Genomic DNA, 19255 nt, shown 5'->3' with positions numbered 1-19255 from the left:
ATTCAATCTGTTGAATAACTACACATGCACCAACTCAGTACAAAATACACTCAGTTTTACTTTTACTTTGGGGAAAGTGGTGTATAACTTTTTTTGTAATTGAATTATGAACTCTAGTTAAACAACCCGCACTAGGAACCTAACAATATATAACCTCATTGCAAATAGGAAGTGGACTCAGACAAAATAATATGTGAACTCTCTCTCAATATCAAATGGTCAGTAAAATAAACAAACACTCACATAACACATCTTTGGGTGGTTCATGGTCAACCATAGGTTCCTTTGACTCGGTGTGTCTTCAACACCAACACTTCAATTTCAAACTCCCCTGTACCCATTACCGGTTTATGATTTCACTACTGATTTTCCTCAAATTCCGCACCATGCGCTCACAAACAAAATAACTCCCCTATTTACACCCCCGATCTCGTCTCGACGGGATCTGGTGACTGACTCCTTATGTGTCCCGCAAAAAACTCCCAAGCCCTCGCGTCAGCAACGCCAGCCACAAAAAACCTCATCCAAGCGGTTTTTTCTTTCCCAAGCGTATGATCATCGGCAGGATGTAATATATCCATTTGTTTAGTCTAGCCCAACTTGTACAACTAGTACAAGAAACAGGTGATCGACCTCGATCTCTATGAATAAAATACTATTTTATGGTTACCATCGCAATGGCAGTTATTACATTATAATATTCTGATTGAATTGAAGGGGTTATATTTATATTTTTAGGAGTGATTAATTTTTGGCAAAGAAAGTTTTTTTTTGTATCAAGATGGAGTAAAAGAAAGCCAAAAACTTTCTTTCCCAAAAACTATTTTGAGATTCCGTTATACGGACTTTCAGATATTTACCGATCTGTCCGATGTAGGTGCTTTTGCATTCTGCACATAATATTTCGCCATTTCGAAGTTCTTTGGTTGTTTGCACTTTCAAGATGAAAAAGATTTTCATGAATCTTGCCCCTTCATATCTTTTGATAATAGAGGAATCAAGAGTAGGCCAATTTAGACTGTGAAATTCACATAGTAACAAGGAATCGGGCAAATATTCTGAGGAATGGTCGATGAATAGTTATTCTGAGAAAATAACAGGGAGAAATCCATGGTATACAGAGTGGTGGAAAACAAAATCAGTGGAAAACCATACCTGTTCCTCAAATCAGTCTTCTAGACACATTTTTTGCATACCTACAATGTTCAATTATTACGAGACAACCAAGGTATACCTATTTTGTAGAACCAAGAAGTAAATGGTGAAGAACTGAAAATTCAATTTTGAATGTTTTCATACATCTTATAGATTATTTGTGTATTCCAGGTGGGTCATCTTTCATTTTGAATAATTTCAATCTGATTGATCTATAAGTTGGAGGAATTTCAACGCCCCTAGGATCTAAATGTGTGATTTCATGAAACACACATATTTTTAGTCACTGGAGTCATATCAAAAACTGTCTCTCTAGTCCATATTCAATCATGCCGAAGTATTCATTGAAAAGCCAATTGTTGTATATCATTGAAAACCAGTATTTTGAACTCTTTCATTATCAAGAAATGCAAGTATTGAAATGGTCGATTCAGAGTGAAAAACATTGCATGTCCGCGTACTTGGACCTTCATCCCCACTTCATTGTAGCAAAATTGTAAGTCAACAAAATATACCTACCTCAAAATGAATACACTTAACCTTTAACGTTCAGCTAATTGCATTAAACTTAACAAGTAAGTCGGTTTCATTGAAACAATTGAAGTTGGCATGCCTGTTGAAAAATGTCGATTCTTGGGTAGGCGTTGAATCTGTATGAAAATACTTTCTTTATGGGATTCAATCAGTTGTTCCTGAATATTCAACTGCAGTGTTATTGGTGTGTTCATTTTCATTCATCGGAATACTGGTATGTTTTTGAATATTTCACCTGTCCCGTTGTTTTAAACCCTTATAAAAAGTAAATTGAAACCTTCAGACTACAAACACCCGACATGAAATTTTATTGGGCGTTATTGCTGTTGTTTGGAAAAATAAACACGAATTATCAGAGTATCGGTAGCTAGTTGGTATATAAGCGTGACTGGTTCGTTCTACTCATTCAATCCACCGCTATGTGGAACGATGGTTCGAACCTATCGTACGGGTAACCTATTCCCACTACATATAGTCAATTCTATGCTAGAATTCACATGTTAAGATATAAGACCTCGGTAAAACTTAACTCTCACAAGTTTCGCCTTTTAAGTTATTTTTTTCTCAAGAGAATGACAGCTAGTTAACAAAAACATTATAGTATATTACGTAACGAGTAGGATAAGAAGCCAATTACCCATGAGCGAAAAATTGTAAGCAGGAGGCGTTGGCTGAGGATTTGGATGATAAACTCATTCAGTCAATCAGTCATTAAATGATTAAGAAGATGGTGACAATATTTTCGATAAATTGTTTTGTTAAGGTTCATTTTTGTTGAAAGTTTTTGCTGAATTTTCGAAATAAACGAGAAGAACGTTTCGGAAAACGACGTTATGTTATTCTAACTTCGCCTATTAGAATTTTCTGAATTATATTCATATTTTTCTCTTGATTTTGCTGGCAGAAAATTAATCATCGCAATATTTCCTCGCTCGGTAATGTAAGGTGGGGTAGCATGAATTTCTTAACCGTTATCACTCATTTTGAATTTTTACGAGATACTGAACCCAACCAGCGGATTTGTTCTATAATTTCATGGTCCTGCAACAGTTTTATTTTGTTGGTATTTTATAATTACTTCCAAAATGCCAATTGACTATATTAGATGAACCGTGAATATAATACCAAAAAAAGTGTTTTATAAATTTGTCATAGAATCGTTTATAAAATAAAATTATGAATACGTTATAAAATAGTCACAAAATTATCACAGAACCGTTTTTACAACTAACCTATAAAACATATTTTTCTATAAAAGTAAATTGTTTTGTAGAAGTTTCACAGCACTTTTCTGTGAGGTTTGTATGCTCTCTATAAAACTAATTCAAGATTATTTTATAACTGCTTCCTGTAGCTTTAATGAAATTATTTTATTGGAATGCTTCCAAACACAATTTTGTTTTCATTACAATATTGTCACTTTAATGATAATTTCCCAACTATTTCATCGTATGGTATATTTACTACAATTCCAAAACAACAAAATAACTATTATAAAATCAAATTGCTTTCGCTAATATATCTGTCGCCAAGAATAAAATGCATCACTTAAGGAGAACCAGCTAACATTGATTTTAGAGGTCGTGTAATGAATGAAGTATGATTTGTCAAGTTTTATTTGACTAGCGTCCCAATGACTATAGACTTAATAACGTCGTGTAATATTGTTCATTGAAAAAAAAATTGAGAAAAGTGTTTCTTTTGAGACGAAGACCAACGTAACCTAGTGCTTCAATTTTGTTCTTGCTGAAAACAGAATAATCAATGATTAAAATCCGGCGATTTGAGTGGAGCACCATGTCTGTATACACTCAAGTCACTAGCTCAAAACTACATCGAAATTCAGCCTTTATGATCGATGGAAGAAGCTCCTTACCAAAATATCCCGACAGATAATATTTATCGAAACAATACGTGAGAAATCGAGTCTTCATTTTTATAGAAATCTATAGCTTTAAAAGTGATCCGACTCTGCCGCAATACCATCACTCCTAGAACTAAGTGTTTCTTAACAGTTTTTTATAAGGGTAACATAGAAACTAAAATACATTAAAAGTCTTGCTAATGTTATCAAATTATTTTATAGAACGACTCCATTTTAAAATGATAGCAATTCGGAATACTGACATTACATGAGTTGAAAATATGAAATACTGCACATATGGCAATATTTGCAGATGAAAAGTACATAGATATTATAAGATTATATCATTTGGTACAAACTGAGTTGGTTTGCAACTAGAAAATTGATACTTCAACAAAGTGAATGTTTGTATAATTGATAATTTTTTTCAAAAAGTTGATTAAAAGAGTGGCGGGCTTATATTTTACTGATAATAGGCTATATATTTCTCAATAAAATTTCAGTCGCAGTTTAAATATCAACCTTTGGTATTGATAATTGATAATTTTTTCCAAAAAGTTTGATAAAAGAGTGGAGCGCTTGTATTTTACTGATAATAGACTATATATTTGTCAATAAAATTTCATTCACGGTTAAAATATCAATCTTTGAAGCAGAAACAATGTATTTACCGGTTTTATAAGTATAAAAGTAGATTTATTGAAATGGCCCCAACCTTTCTATTTGTTAGTTTTTAGTTGGTGACATATCTATTATGTTTTCCTAGTGTCCAATACAAAATTACTTCTTGCGCCTTTAAGAAAATATTTTGAATTTTTTTTTTTAATTCATCGTGAGCATTATATTTTATAATGCTCACTTGGAATTACTAAAAAAAACACTTATAAAATTGTATTTCAATTATTTCATGAGATTCTTTACGAAATTACTTTTCAAGGGTACTAGAAAAATTTTATAGTAACTGCCGAAATGTTTATTAAACTGTTTTGTAGTGTTTGCAAAGGCGTTACAAAATATTATTAAAGACTATGAAGTTTTATAAAACGGTGCCAATTTCCTATTTATAGCTATTTCATAAACACTTTGAAAACATTTCTGAGAGAAATACAGTTTTATAATCTGTTTCTCCGAATAGTTTTCACAACTATTATAAAATATAAAATTGCTAGTTGGGAATGACACCTCATATTCAAAACAAGTAGTTGTCGATTCATGGATATAACTATATTCATTACCAATCCACTGTTGAACAATGAATTTAGTGAAAATATAATTTTTAATTCGATTTCACAGAGAATTTGGAGAGAAAATTTACTGATTTTGGCTTTTGGTCAATTGGAGGTATTCATGAGATCATATTTCTCAAAGTGAACGTTACATATCTCATAATTTTTTAAAATTTCTTACGGAAGTGGCTGCCATTATTTTAGAATACATGTCTGAAATGAGAAATTACCTACCTGATGTCAAACACGTAATAATTAGTTTGAAAGGAAGTAGAAAAAGAATATTATGCCGCAATTCAATCTGAATTTGAGAGCAAACTTTGAAAAAAATTTGATTCACCAATGAACTGAAATATATATATATATATATATATATATATACGTCCGTTCTGAGAAGACCTCATGAAATTCAGATGTTCTGTGACATCTTTACTTGAAACTTCACTGTTTGCCGACATTTTCTGAATCCATATTGCCTGACTGGTAGGCCTCCGGTTCTTTGCAATTCCTCTTTAAGTCGCCCAACTAAAAGTTGCTCAGAGATATTCATTTATCTATGACTACGAATTCTATCACTAAATCAAAATACATTCGACTATCCTTACCTAACCTAAAATCAGTTATGTGGGAAGCAAAGAGATTTCAACTTTCAACAATGCCTATACAAAACATTACAATTTCTGGTAGATCACGGTCTAGCTCATCTTCTTGAAGTTATTAGATCCCGAATTCTATGGTTGTTCATCTGATGCCAATTCTAGTTTCACCGGAGAAAAAATTACCAGTTTCATTTGTTCAGTTTTGGTATTAGAGGTGATAAATTTTATTTTGCCCTTATACCACAAGATGAAACAGAACGCAGTATAGCATGAAACAAAGCAGGAGTATTATATGAAATGAATAGCAACGTATAGATGAAAATCGATAAAAGAGGAAAAAATAAGTAGTGAATTAATTATTCATTCAATTATTTTTCTTCATATAAAACAGCGGTAGAGAATCAAGGTTAGGTCCAGAGTGGCTATATTGGACCCTCCACCGCAACCCGCAAGGGTTTATTGTGACTCACACCTATTCGCATTCGACCAAATAAATCTAGCTTCCTAACGAAGCCGATAAGTACGTCTCTGCCGAATTCTTAAAACCTGATTCAGTCCCCAGCGGGGCAGGCACAAAGTATGTGCCCTGCTGGTTCATTATTTTTCAAACAGAGGTGACACACACTGTATTCCGACAGTCCGAGTCTCTGCATATGACTTTGAAGGGTGAATAAACGCCTTGGAGTGAGCCAGTCCTGGAAGATTCGGCCAGGAGCCCATAGCTTTATTGCCTTCCAGACCAGTATAGCCATGAATCCAGACCAGGGAAAATCTGTTAAGTCTTCGTGTCGAGGAGAGTCATTTTTGCTACCAATTTAGACATTGCTCGGTAGAAGCCAAGAGCTTCCAACGCCGCTTGAGTATCCGAGAATATTTTTATTGACTTGTGTATGAGGTTGGATTTTTCCAATCTCTCCGCACACAATTTAATAGCGTAACTTTCCACTTGGAATACTGTCGCATTATATCCTAGGCAGGTAGATATCTCTGTCCTGGGTCTGCGACTGAAAATACCTGCACCAGAAACGAAAGGTGTTTTTGATCCATCTGAGAACCATAAAGAATCGAGAATGAAAGAATGAACAAAATAGATTAGAAAGAAACCATCGAAAATGAAACAAACAATAAGGAGTAGAAAGGAAAAACAATGCCCTTCGGAGAAAGAATTCATAGAAGCAATATAAGAGACAATAAACAAGCACCTATAGAATATTCAGTAGAATATTCGTAGAATACCAAATAGCTACATGAGCAATTACATCGATCAACGAAGCAATTATGGAGACGAAAGAGAAAATACTTGAAGAATGGAATGTAGGAATCGTAGCACCAATGTATGAGAGAGGAGACGAAGAAATATGGGAAAACTAGCAGCCAATAACGTTAATGAATTGGATATATAAAATATAGGATATATATATATATATATATATATATATATATATATATATATATATATATATATATATATATATATATATATTTAATATAATATTATATATATTTATTGACTTCAAAAGAGTCTTCAACACTATAGATAGAAACATAATGACAATCTCCAAATACCGAAGAAGATGAGAAGAACACAAAACAAATGCTAGACCAAAGTGTCAAGGAAAAACAACAAACAAGTTCAACACAAACCAAGAAGTGAAGAAAGGAGACCTTCTTTCACCAAAAATATGCTAAATTTTCAAAGAACTTCGAAATAAGTGCGTCTACAGACAATATTATCAACAACAGAATCCAGTGTAATCAAAGAAATTGATGAACTAGAACTGAAGCAAAAATATGAATTCGGAAATGAAGAAAAGTCAAAACATACGGAGGTGAATGAGAAACAGAAAATGAAGGTGATATTATACAATAAATATGCGACTGAAACAACGATGAACAAAAAATAGAAACATTTATGTCTACCCATTTCAATCCAGGAAGAGAAATGTATTTGTAACCAGAGAATATTGGAGTATGACTTGAAATTTAACTGAATAGATATACCTTTTCATTAAGTTGCTGGTATTTCCAGTTAAAAGGAGAAGATGATTTCTCACCAGTTAGTTTCAGTCCAGAAAAATTATTTTGAACGCCATATGTCTCACTATCATTAGTGCTGATTATCATTAGGTGCAGTTGAGAGCAGCACAAATTAATGGAATCCAACCTATTCACTTCGAAATTATTATATATCATGAAAACTAACTAGTGATTGAATTATTGATGAGGTGAATTTATCAGCTGGAAAAGAAAAACATGTTTTATTAATGTTCCTTCTTATATATCTTCACATCCCATTAGGCAACTGCAAATTTTTCAATCCAACATTTCAATCATTTGCGCGTATTTCTCAATGTCAATAACGAGTCACTTATAAATACTTCCACCAGAGATGTTTCTGTTTTCATAACTTTCGTCTTGTTCCTTGTGCTGAGAGGGTAATCTGAAAACAATAATTTGATTGGGTAAGGATATCAATTTTTGTCGATTTAACATATTAAATAGCTGATACATATTACAAATTGTTACTATTCAAAATATGTGGTAAATGTTCAAATTTCGCGGGATACGTAGTTTAGATTGGCGATTTTTCATTTATGATGTCGCTACAGGCGTCTAAAACGTATGTTTACAGTTTCAGCTGTCCAGCTTGTTTAGTTTGTTGGTGGATCTAAGAATTGCATCAAATTTTGTGCAAAAAGTTGGAATTAAGTGGTCAAAAACACTTGAAATGTTGACAGAGGCATACGATAATTGCACTCTCAGTCAGAAAAATGATTACAAACGGTACAAGCTTTTGATAATAATAATAATAATAATAAACGTCTTCACACAGGGTGGGTCACTTTCAGAAGGGGTGTATTTCAGGGCGATTCCTACATTTCCCTTCTCTTCTGCATCTCACTATTGCCATTATCCGTTGCCCTCAGAAATACTCGAGGGTATAGCTGTGGCACCCCCGGAAACCGGAGGCACAAGGTTACTCATTTGTTTTAAATGGATGATCTTAAACTTTATGCCTCTGGAGAGAAGGATCTCCATCAGTTCTTGAGGGTGGTGGAAGAGTTCACGCATACTATCGGTCCATCTCAAAAGAAGACGATGCAGGGACTAGGAAGAGGATGTGCAGCTCGTAGATGGAAGCATCCTACACCATTTGGATGCCGGAGAGACATATACTTACCTCGTGGTGAAACAACGTCACCCACAAGAGGTAACAGCAGTGAAAGACTCTCTCCGCGACAAGTATCAGCACAAATTTCGACAGATCTGGTCATCGGAACTGTCGGGAAAGAACAAAGTTGCTGCAACAAATATGCTTGTCGTTCCAATCTTACTCTATTTATTTGGAGTAGTGAAGTGGACTCGGGAGGAGCTGTATGTATCAACTCGACGTAGAGACCCGAAAAATGATGCATCTCTATAGGAGTTTGCATCCCAAATCGTCCGTTCCACGGTTGTACTTCCCCCGACAACAGGGAGGCCGTGGACTTTTGAGTTTGGAGTGTCTACATGACAGAATGGTACTGAATACAGCCTGCAAAGTCGTGAGGAGTTCGGATCCCCTTCTCTGCATGATCCGTGACCATGAGAGCAGAAATTGGAGCATTTCTCTTCAGGGTAGCTGCTCGAGCAGCTGATGAACTCGGTTTAGTTTTCGACAGTGAACGAGGTGACCACAACTCTGTCACCGAGTTTGAACTCGTTCAGCAAAAAGCTCATATAAAAACCGCAGAGATCGCCTCACTCCTGCGGAAACACAAGGATGAGCCAATGCATGGGGTCTTCTTCAATGACATTAGAGACCTTGGCTTATCGAAGCGCCTTGCTTTCGCTTTCCTCAGGTCGAGTGGGCTGAAGTAGAAAACTGCGGGGTTCATCATGGCCTGCCAGGATGGTGTCTTCAACACCTTAGTCTACCGCAGTCGTGTGATGTATGATGTCGTGTATAGAGGTTCTTGCATCTGCCGCGAGGCGCCCGATACCCTAATGCACTTGCTATCAGCATGTCCAGCAAATGCGGTTTTGGCCTATATCCATCGACATAACGCTGCCTAAGAGTGCTATATTACCATCTACGGCACTCTTACGGTATTGAAGAGACCCCGGTGTTGCCCTACGCTCCGAGTGATATTGAATCCGTTGTGGAGAACAAAAAGTGCCGAATTCATTGGAACTATTCGTTCCCCACCCTCAGGCGCATACAAGCTCATAAGCCTGATACAGTCCTTTTCGACCTCCAGAGTAAGATGATATTTGTCGTATAGCGTTCAGCTCCTGGCGAAACGAATATCGTCCAAAAAGAGGAGGAAAAATGGATAAAATATCGAGATTTTCTCTTCGAACTCGGCAGTCTCTATCCAGACCACTCTGTCGAAATGGTTGTTCTGATTATTGGTGTCTTTGGTGAAATGATGCCCTCCCCACTCTCGAATCTTGAAATCATACCGGCTTGCCGCACTAAGGCAGATATCTTAGTCGGACAGATGCAGAAGGCTGTCATTCTTAACTCACTGCGCTTGCTCAGGGCACATGATTATCAAGCCAAATGATCACTTACCCCACGGTGTGGGGAGTAGTCGTTGGTTGATAATGCTGGTGCGCCCTCCCGAATGTATAGGGGCTTCGGGGATAAGGCCTGACCTTCTCAAACTATGGTTACAAAAATAATAAAGGTCTTTACTTTCCATCATAATAAACTTGAAAAAAATGCAAGAAAATATATTCAACATGGTGGGAAAAGGCCTGAAATCAGATTAGCTGCTGCAGCTCCTGTTATTATTCTCAAGCCGAAACAAAAGAAAAATTTAAAAAACAATGATTGCTACTCGTAGCTTCACAGGCAACTCAAAAAAGTATCGAACGTATGAATATATAAGAATGATAAACAAAAAAAAACATGAATATCAACCTGTGCTCAGTTCAATTGTTGGTGGAGAAGAAGTTTTTATAATGTTTTCCGGAGGTATTGATATTCATTGATTTTAAATTTACTGGACTGACGTTATTAGATATTCAATAGGAGAACGACTTCTTGAATAATTCAATGCTATGGAGAGGTCGAGTTATAATAGTCCCTTCAAATCTCATACTGATATCGTGAACATCATCTCTGAATGCTATTTTTTCCATCAAATAACATTGTTTTCTGGAAATGATGATTCCATGTGCCAGACAAGCAAATTGGTATAGGCACCCCTGTTTCATATTCAGCCATTTTAATTCCATCAGTCTATGTGTCAAACTCGTCTGCGCCTTATTCCTAGAGTGAGGTAAACACACGTGTTTTGTATGACTTGTATTCGGCATTGATATTCTGAGGTGATACATGAACCTAGACAAAATCTCCATAATTGAATTTTGAAAGCACTGAAGATTCGCATAGAAGTGATTCGCTTTTTTTGTTAAGATATTGCCTCTTACTGAAAATTACAAACTACAAATTTGTGGTTTTTTCATCGATTTTTCTAAAGCATTTGACTGTGTGGATCAATATGTACTAATCCAGAGAATGCATCGCTATGGGGTTCGTGGAGTTGCACAAGATTGGATGTGGTTCTATTTAGAGAACAGGTCACAAACAGTGATAATCAAAGGTGTTCACAGTCAGTCCTTGGCCTACAAGCAAGGAGTTCCACAAGGGTCTATACTCGGACCACTGCTTTTTCTTATTTATGCGAACGACTTGATACAAAACCTAAATAGTTTTTCATAGGTACATATGCAGAGAATACAAATGTTCTGGTCACTGATTGTAATACATTAGCACTTGCAGAAACAACACAATCCATATATGAGAAAGTGATGAAATGTGCTGATAAAAATCATTCAGCACTAAATATTAGCAAAACAGCATTAGTCTAATTCTCAATTCAGAACACCACCGAAACCCTCAAAATATATAAAGACAGCCAACTAGAGGTGACATCCAAATCAGAAACAAAAATGCTAGGTCTAATTCTAGGTCATAGGCTCAATTGGGGTCCTCATATAGATTCACTATGTGATAAACTACGAAAGAACTGTTAGAAAAATTTAGCGCAAACCAGCAAGGCCACCCATACGCAACTAGAGTTAGAGGGTTGCTGATAGCGAATCCTTATCGAACCTCCCTCTATCAGAAGAGTCACCTATACCTTGGACCCAAACTATATAACAAGCTAGATGTTTCTATTAAGGACTCAATGAACATCTGCATATTCAAAAGACAATTAAAATAATACCTCATTGAAAGAAACTGCTACACCGTTGACGAGTTGTAATAATTGCTCCCGATAAAAAATGTTAATTTCCTTGATATGTACAGTTTAGTATATGTCATATTCTGTTGTTTTATATTTATATATATATATATATATATATATATATATATATATATATATATATATATATATATATATATATATATTTTTAATTATACATGGACGTCTTCCTTGTTACTGTATGTAAATGTTTATTGTAATGCTTTCATACTGTTCACAAGTGAAATAAATATTATTATTATTATCAGTTTCGAATCCAAAAAAGCTGCCATTTTAACACTGTTAATATAAGTTGTGAATTTGAGGTCACCGTCGAATATCAGTCCTGAATTTTTCGTTGAATTTGATGGTCTAACTACGTGTCCATCTGTTTCCAGGTAAATTAAATTTTTTTATGCTTCTCTCCGATCCAGAGAACTCAAAACTAGTAGACGTTTCATTAGCGTCAATTTGTAGAAATTGTTGCCTTGATTTTTCTACGATCTGTTGATTAACAATTATTTTGGCTACTCAATATGAGTAGCCATATGTTCTATTTTTTTTATATTCTAAAAAAAACTGTATTTTTTATTCATATTTACTTGATAAACAATTTGTTTTGAATAAATTAATTTTTGAAATTTATATTTTATAAATGCTACCACAAAAACAACAATTTGTTACTTCTTGTGACACATGATTTTTGTGTAAAAAAATACGGAAAACTTTTTTTTACACAAAAAAAAACAAAAAATGTCAATAATTAAATTAAAGGGAATTATATTTTTTTGATCTACACGTCATTGTATAGAGTTAATTTTTTTAAATTGATTGCTTTCTTCGTTCTTTGTTTTGGAAGATTTCCCACATTCAGTTGTATCAAGATAGAGTAGTAGAAAGGCAAAAATTTCAATAATTCTTAACCAAATGCCTCAATATTAGTTGCCTTCCCGTGGAAGCTGCAGTGAAATGTTCGGCGTTCGATTTCGAGGCTTCGTATTGTAACTGTTCGCTCTGGGATGCCATATTTATCTTTGATATCCGAGTCCATAGATGACATCTCTATGAGGAGAGTTGTCACTGTCTTCACTCATCTGAAAATAAGTATAAAAAATAGTTATGAAATATTAGTTTGCAAATTCTACAAACATTTTTATTACTTTGACGTATATGTCTCAGAATCTTCATGTGGCCATATAACCAACAAGGAATGAAATCTATTGATTGATTTATTTCTCTAGAGGAGGAATTCCCCTATTGCAGACATTTTCACGAAGAGAAAAGCTGCTTGACTGGGCGTAATCAGGCGACATAGTATGATAAAAATTTCACTTCAAAATAACAATGATAGTACGTCTTCAAGTGTTTTGTTTGAACTGAATGCTATGACGACACCCAGACTATAAATAATTGTCTAGTAATCAGTACTAAAATAGTGAATGCATGCTCTCCAAAAAACCAGTCCTTTTTTCTCACTCTTTTTTGCCAAACCAGTCTATTGATGTTTTGTAGTTGTAAATAGAATGTTTGGGAGTGAATGAGTTGACGAAGAAGTCTGTTTTGTTCCTATGGTGAGTTATTTGATATGATTTCTTGCCTAATACAGTGCAGTAATTTTTCTTTCATTTTATACATATTATGCATACAATTTTAATTTTCAGTGTTTTTGCAGAGAAGTTCAGTTACATTTTATTTTTAGATTGATCGTGAATATTTACTTGGGTAAATTTTCGTTTTGAGGGCCACGGCGATTTTGAAAAAATTTTTGAGTGTACTTACGTATTTTGATGTGTAGATTACGAATCCGAAAGAAAAAAGCGGCGCTCTCCTTTATTTACAAAGTTACGGCCCTTCAAAGTTCAGAAAAGGGCGACTTTTCAGCCTTCTTTTTTACAAAATAAACTATTTAAAAACACAAACATTTATTCACTAGGTCACCTCTACACCTTATTCCTCCTTTGACACTTCACTTCAATAATCAATATTTTTCTTATAAAAAACTTAATTTAAAAACGAATGCTTCTCCTGGTGACATTCTTCTATTTCTAGGTTAGTTACTAGTGACATATCAGAAAAAAGCGGTTGGTATTTGCCACCGCCCACTATTTCAAATTCGTAATACACCACCAAAAACCAATTTACGATCTGAAGAATGAAGGTAAAAAACATTTGAATTACTTTAGGAATATTGACTGCCTCAGTCGTACCAACCATGCCATTGATTAAAAACGTAAAATACAGATATATGTAACCGAAAAGCAGCTCCGTACATTTTTAAATATTTTTATTGGAAAAATGTTGATTATTGAACTGAAAAGTGTCAAAGAAGGAAGAATGAGGTGTAAAGGTGATTTGAGTACACTCAAAAATTTTTTCAAAATCGCCGGGTACCCTCAAAACGGAAATTCACCTTCCAATTTTCACAGATTGGCATTTTTTGAGGTCCGCAAACAGCCAGTAGTCGCTGGAAGTCAAATCTAGTGAATACGGTGGATGACGGAGCAATTCGAAGTTCAATTCTTGTAATTTTGCCATAGTTTCAATCGACTTCTGACACAGTGCGTTTTCTCGCTGGAACAATGTTTTCCTCTTTGCCATATGAGGTAGGTTCTTTGCAATTTTGGCCTTCAAACGCTTCAATAACGCTATATAATATTCACTGTTCTCTGGTGTTACTGCCTCATTTGGACGTCCACTGCGTTCTGCATCATCTGTGTCTTTACGGCCACGTTTTAAAGCAATTGTATGATGGAATCGGCCGATACTTGATGAAAATCCATAACTAACGTATTCCAAAAACACTTTATTGTGAGATTTTCACTAAATTGTTTTACAAAAACGCAACACGTGTTTCGCCATACAATGGCTTCATCTGGCGTGTCTTTCAACTCAAACACGTGTTGCGTTTTTGTAAAACAATTTAGTGAAAATCTCACAATAAAGTGTTTTTGGAATACGTTAAAGCAATTGCTTTGCTTGAATGGTATTTTTTCTGTTCGAAATTGTTTTTGATCCATTATTTTAAATATAACAGAAGTAGTGTCACTTTTAACATAATAACTCACAAACTCATGGGTAGAATATCATGAAATTGCAACAACTTTCTTTTGAAGGTTAATACTAACTGAAAAAGAAATTGAGATTAGCGTCATCTACGTGTTAGACTCGAGACTTTTCAACTCATGTAGTATGTAGGCTACAAAAATATTAGTATCAGGACAATTTGAACTTTTCAATATGACCTTTAGAATTCCTCAGTGTTCTATTTTGGGGTCCCTCGTATTTTCACTATTTATTAATGAATACTTTATTCATCTGACGGCTTATCATGTTATGTCAATGATACCACAATGTCTAGAGATACTGAAACTCCTTAGAACTTGAAATGAAAATGAATATACAGCCTAAAGAATTTACTGAATGATGTGTGAGAAATTATTCCCAGCAGTATATGCAATTATCTTCAAGAAATATATCTATGAACAATTCTCATATAAGATTCATAGATGAAAAATTAGCATACTTCACTCATTCCGACACATTCCACAGCAGTGTATAGTTGCAACCGGTTGTATAATAACATTCCTAGGGAATACAAGGAAAGACCACTGAAAAAGATATTGAAAAGCTTGTTTCTCGCACGACAATGGTATTATTTGCGTTTCTAATAACTCAACCATGCCATCAACTATACTGATGAACGATTTTCTACTCACAGACCCCTACGACTGTAAAGAATGATTTATCATCATTGAACCCCACGGGACATATTTCGGTGTCTCCTTTTCGATGGTCTGCTCTATTAGATAAACTCCTCACAGTAGAAGGGGACTGTGGATAATTTTATTGAACCCCGTGGGACATATTTTGATGTATTATTTTCGAATGTCTGCTATATTAGTCGTAGGGGACTGTGGATGATTTTATTGAATCCCACGGGACATATTTTGGTGTCTCCCTTCCGAAGATCTGCTCTGAGAATATTTCGATGTCTCCTTTCGAAAATTTTGCTCTATTAGATAAATTCCTCAAAGTCGTAGGGGACTGTGGATGATTTTATTGAAACACACGGGATATATTTCGGTGTCTCCTTTCCGAAGGTCTGCTCTATTAGATAAATTCCTCATAGTCGAAGGGGACTGTGGATAATTTTATTGAACTCCACGGGGCATATTTTGGTTCTCCTTTCCGAAGGTCTGCTCTAATAGATAAATTCCTCATAGTCGTAGGGGACTGTAGATAATTTTATTCAAACCCACGGAACATATTTCGGTGTCTCCTTTCCGAAGGTCTGCTCTCTTAGATGAATTCCTCGTTTCTGTGTGTTGTCCCACATGATCTATTTGATCGGTATACTTAGTTAGTCATTTTAAGTATCAGTATCACTTCACTTTTTTTTTAATCTTTTAGTCTTTGCTGAGTTAAATAGCAGCTCTTATAGCTGAACAGCGCCTGTTCATTATTTATATGAGTTATACATTATTCTTTAACTAGATGTTTTTTTGAATATGATAAATGAAGACATTTAAATTATTATCCCAAACGGTGAATAGTGAGTATTAAACTTTAATCATTCTCACACGAAGATATCCATGATTCCACGGCCACTTCATTTATCATGATTTCCCGAAAATAAAAACGGGGGGGGTGTTAAATCCGGAGACTATGGTGGCCATAGTTGAAATTTATTTTTTGAAAACGAAACACAGGCAGTGCAAAAAAATCGTTAAGGTGCTCTGAGAGCGGTGTCTGTGCGAAAGTAACGATTTACGTTGGATTTGAATCGCTGGAGATTGAATCCATTTAAAAAAACGTTCTCATCAGGAAGTTTATTCTGGACAAACGCAGTTCTTCAACTGAAAGAGTTTTTAAACAGTAACGCTCGAAGTGTACTGATTTGAACCTCAAAACGATAACCAGCCATACATTTATCCATCCTCACAAACTTTCACATGTATAATATTAATATAGAGTATAGATAGAAAAATTGAAGAACGTTGTGGATATTTTGAGTTGAACTCTGCAGCAACTTCAATGCCTCTCTGTCTCCATTTGAAATGAGACACCCTGGATTTGCAAAAGAACATATGTATTTTCAATATTTCATCAATGATTGTAGATAGTGAGCTATTACTTCGAATAATTATTTTGAGTTCATGATGTTGTTTACCCCCACATATGAAATTCAGTTCCACGTATTAATATTTGTGGGTGAAAAAAAATCAGATCTTCCAGAGTGAAACGATTAATTTGGTCAATATAACTATGTTCAACGTCATAGAAATAGTATAGAGCACAACAAACAAAAATAAACTTTCTCAAGCTCGGTCTTTTTGAGATACTCGCTATAGCTCCATTTACAAATTTCCTACTCGTATCTCCTAAATTGAGCTTGATGTACTACTTTTGAGGACATTATGCCAAGTCAATTGACTAAATGTTTGCTGGGAGCAGTATTGTCACAATTCTGGTGAGTGGAAATATTATTTTCAATGAATTCATGCCGTCAGACGTTTCAACTTTGAACCCAGGAAGGAATGAACCTAATTTCAAAGTAAATAAAAAACATCATTCGAATACTATTTACATCAAATAGCATGCCAATTAATGAATTTAATATTGAAGTAACTACTTAACTGATTCGATAACATTATATCATCAACTTGTCTAACAGATTTGGTTGTTTTTTTTCAATTATTTACTATCCTAGATTCGCATGTTGTTTGTATTCGCTTCCTCAAAGCAATGTCGATTATTTTACTATCCGCAATGACACATTTGTGATAACACCTCAACACGAAAACACCTAGAACTAACAAACTCTGCTTTCACACAACAGAACGACAATACTCTTTTCGACGCGAGTTAAGAATAAAGTTAATTTCCTGTTGAAGCCAAGTTGGTGAAACTCGTGTCAAGAAAAGGGTTACAGTTCTGGTGTTTGTTTTATTTATTCTACACCAGTAATGCCAATTCTACTTATCACAAGAAATTGTGTTGTTTCCTTTCTCTATTCCAAACAATTCACAGTGTTGTCACTGTTCGAAAATGAGCTTAGATATTTAGAGATACGTTTCGTACTCTTTCACTGTTATCAAGAAACATGGTGATTTTTTTCGAAATAATTGTTTAGCATGAAACCAAGAAAAAGCAACATATTCTTTTTATCCTCGCGTTTTTTATGAAAGAACCACAAAAAGGGAAGGAATCAACGAATCTAAAAACCAATAATTACGATAGTGTAGTTCCGTGCTAGTGGACGGACGTGCTGAGGGCCTTCTTCATTCACGCCGGTATCCAGGCCGGAGTGGTTCGGATAACCTCGTTAAGAGGTCCATGCATACGAAAATAAATTTAAATATCTTCCACATAGGAGGCGAACGTAAAAAAGCTGACGTATTCAAACAAACAAGGAATTAGTAAAAAAAACAGATACAATTATAATAATGATAACAGGTCTTTATTCATCATAATGGAAAATAATTAAACAATAGAAAGATATGATGAAAAATAGTATGATGAATGGGAGAGGTTCAACTATTATAGCTGCTTTTAAGCCTAACCTTTCAAACCTAACCTTTTAAACCTAACCTTTCAAACTTAACCTAACAATTCGAGCGAACGTTATTTCATATCACTTTAACATGTCCCTGGGGTATTTTTCTGACCTGAGACTATTCTCTATCGTTCTTGTGGTTTTGAAACTTGTCCTTGTTCATGTTTTTGAGAATCCTCCCAATTCAGTTCAGAAAATTTTTTTCATTGGCCGTTCGCTCCACTGTCATCGTGGTGTGTTGCTGTATAGGACGTAAGGCTCGGTTGATTCCGGCCTCATTATATGCGTTAACCAACATGTGACCATTCCGATTCGCTGATATGTCTTGCCTCTTCTACCAGAGTCTTAACAAGCCCACTTTCCTCTTGTAGCCTTTCCGGTTCGCATATATTGATGATGATGATTGAAGTGTTTATTAAAATATGGATTGGTTTTCTATAAAATTCATGCTCCAGTCTGATATTATCTCGTCTTTTCACTGATACATCGTGAAAAGCGATTCTCTTTTCTTTTTTTTTCATTGTGAACTAGACTTACGGATTCCAAGAATTCGATAAGTCAGGTATGAGAATCTGCAGACTACGACTGATATACCTCACACACAATAACACAAAAAATACAGATATGAAAAAGAAGAACACAAAAACCTGAACGGAGTGTGCAGCATACAATACTCGAACTGCAAAAAAGTATATATCGGCCAAACCAAGAGAAAACTGATCCAAAGGTACAACGAGCACAAAAAACATACATAAACCCATCACACCTCGCCACACACACCATACAAAACAAACATAACTATCCCCCACCAGAAAACATCAAACTCATAAAAGGAGTCAATGTATGAACTGTATGAACTGTATGAACTGGGAATATCTAAACATCCATAAATTCAAAAGTCATAATTCACTTATCGAAGAACAAATACAAATCAAAACACAACACGACCTAACCTGATATAACACAAGTACAGACAAATTCAATGAGACATCCGGATGAAAAAGAGGACTGCCCAAACTGTAATTAATGAAGCATCAACAAATTCACCGAGGCGATCTAACCGTATAAAAAAACAAACAAGA

At 34.9% G+C, this 19255-nt stretch overlaps 1 protein-coding gene and 1 long non-coding RNA gene across 9 annotated transcripts in view; one reads left to right on the top strand and one right to left on the bottom strand.

Annotated features, from left to right (window-relative positions):
* The window catches only part of LOC111505867 (protein peste), a 63877-nt gene that overhangs the window by 18933 nt on the left and 25689 nt on the right, over positions 1–19255 (top strand). For 3 of the 8 annotated variants that reach the window (XR_012465511.1, XM_023160795.2, XM_023160759.2), the window contains exons 1-2: positions 13049–13188; positions 14044–14220. The exons of 1 other annotated variant lie outside the window; for it this stretch is intronic. Coding sequence is in view for 4 of the 7 variants with exons in the window: in XM_023160795.2 (XP_023016563.1) it covers positions 14197–14220 (24 nt within the window). In the remaining 3 variants the exon portion in view is untranslated. Of the gene's footprint in view, positions 1–1754; positions 1904–7819; positions 7841–13048; positions 13189–14043; positions 14221–19255 lie in introns of those variants that run through there. 4 more of the 8 variants (XM_074175573.1, XM_023160779.2, XM_023160787.2 and 1 more) reach the window with 4 other exon arrangements.
* On the bottom strand, positions 12381–12927 carry LOC141482408 (uncharacterized). The gene is made up of 2 exons (XR_012465512.1): positions 12778–12927; positions 12381–12711 (listed from the first exon to the last, which is right to left on the bottom strand). It is a non-coding gene; the product is annotated as an uncharacterized lncRNA (long non-coding RNA).

Source organism: Leptinotarsa decemlineata, unplaced genomic scaffold (genome assembly GCF_025532065.1).
Source record: "Leptinotarsa decemlineata unplaced genomic scaffold, Ldec_3_MD MMD2_tig00001064_RagTag_RagTag, whole genome shotgun sequence".
Classification (NCBI taxonomy): domain Eukaryota; kingdom Metazoa; phylum Arthropoda; class Insecta; order Coleoptera; family Chrysomelidae; genus Leptinotarsa; species Leptinotarsa decemlineata.
Note: the sequence above shows the minus strand (reverse complement) of the source record. Positions and strands in the feature narration are given on the sequence as shown.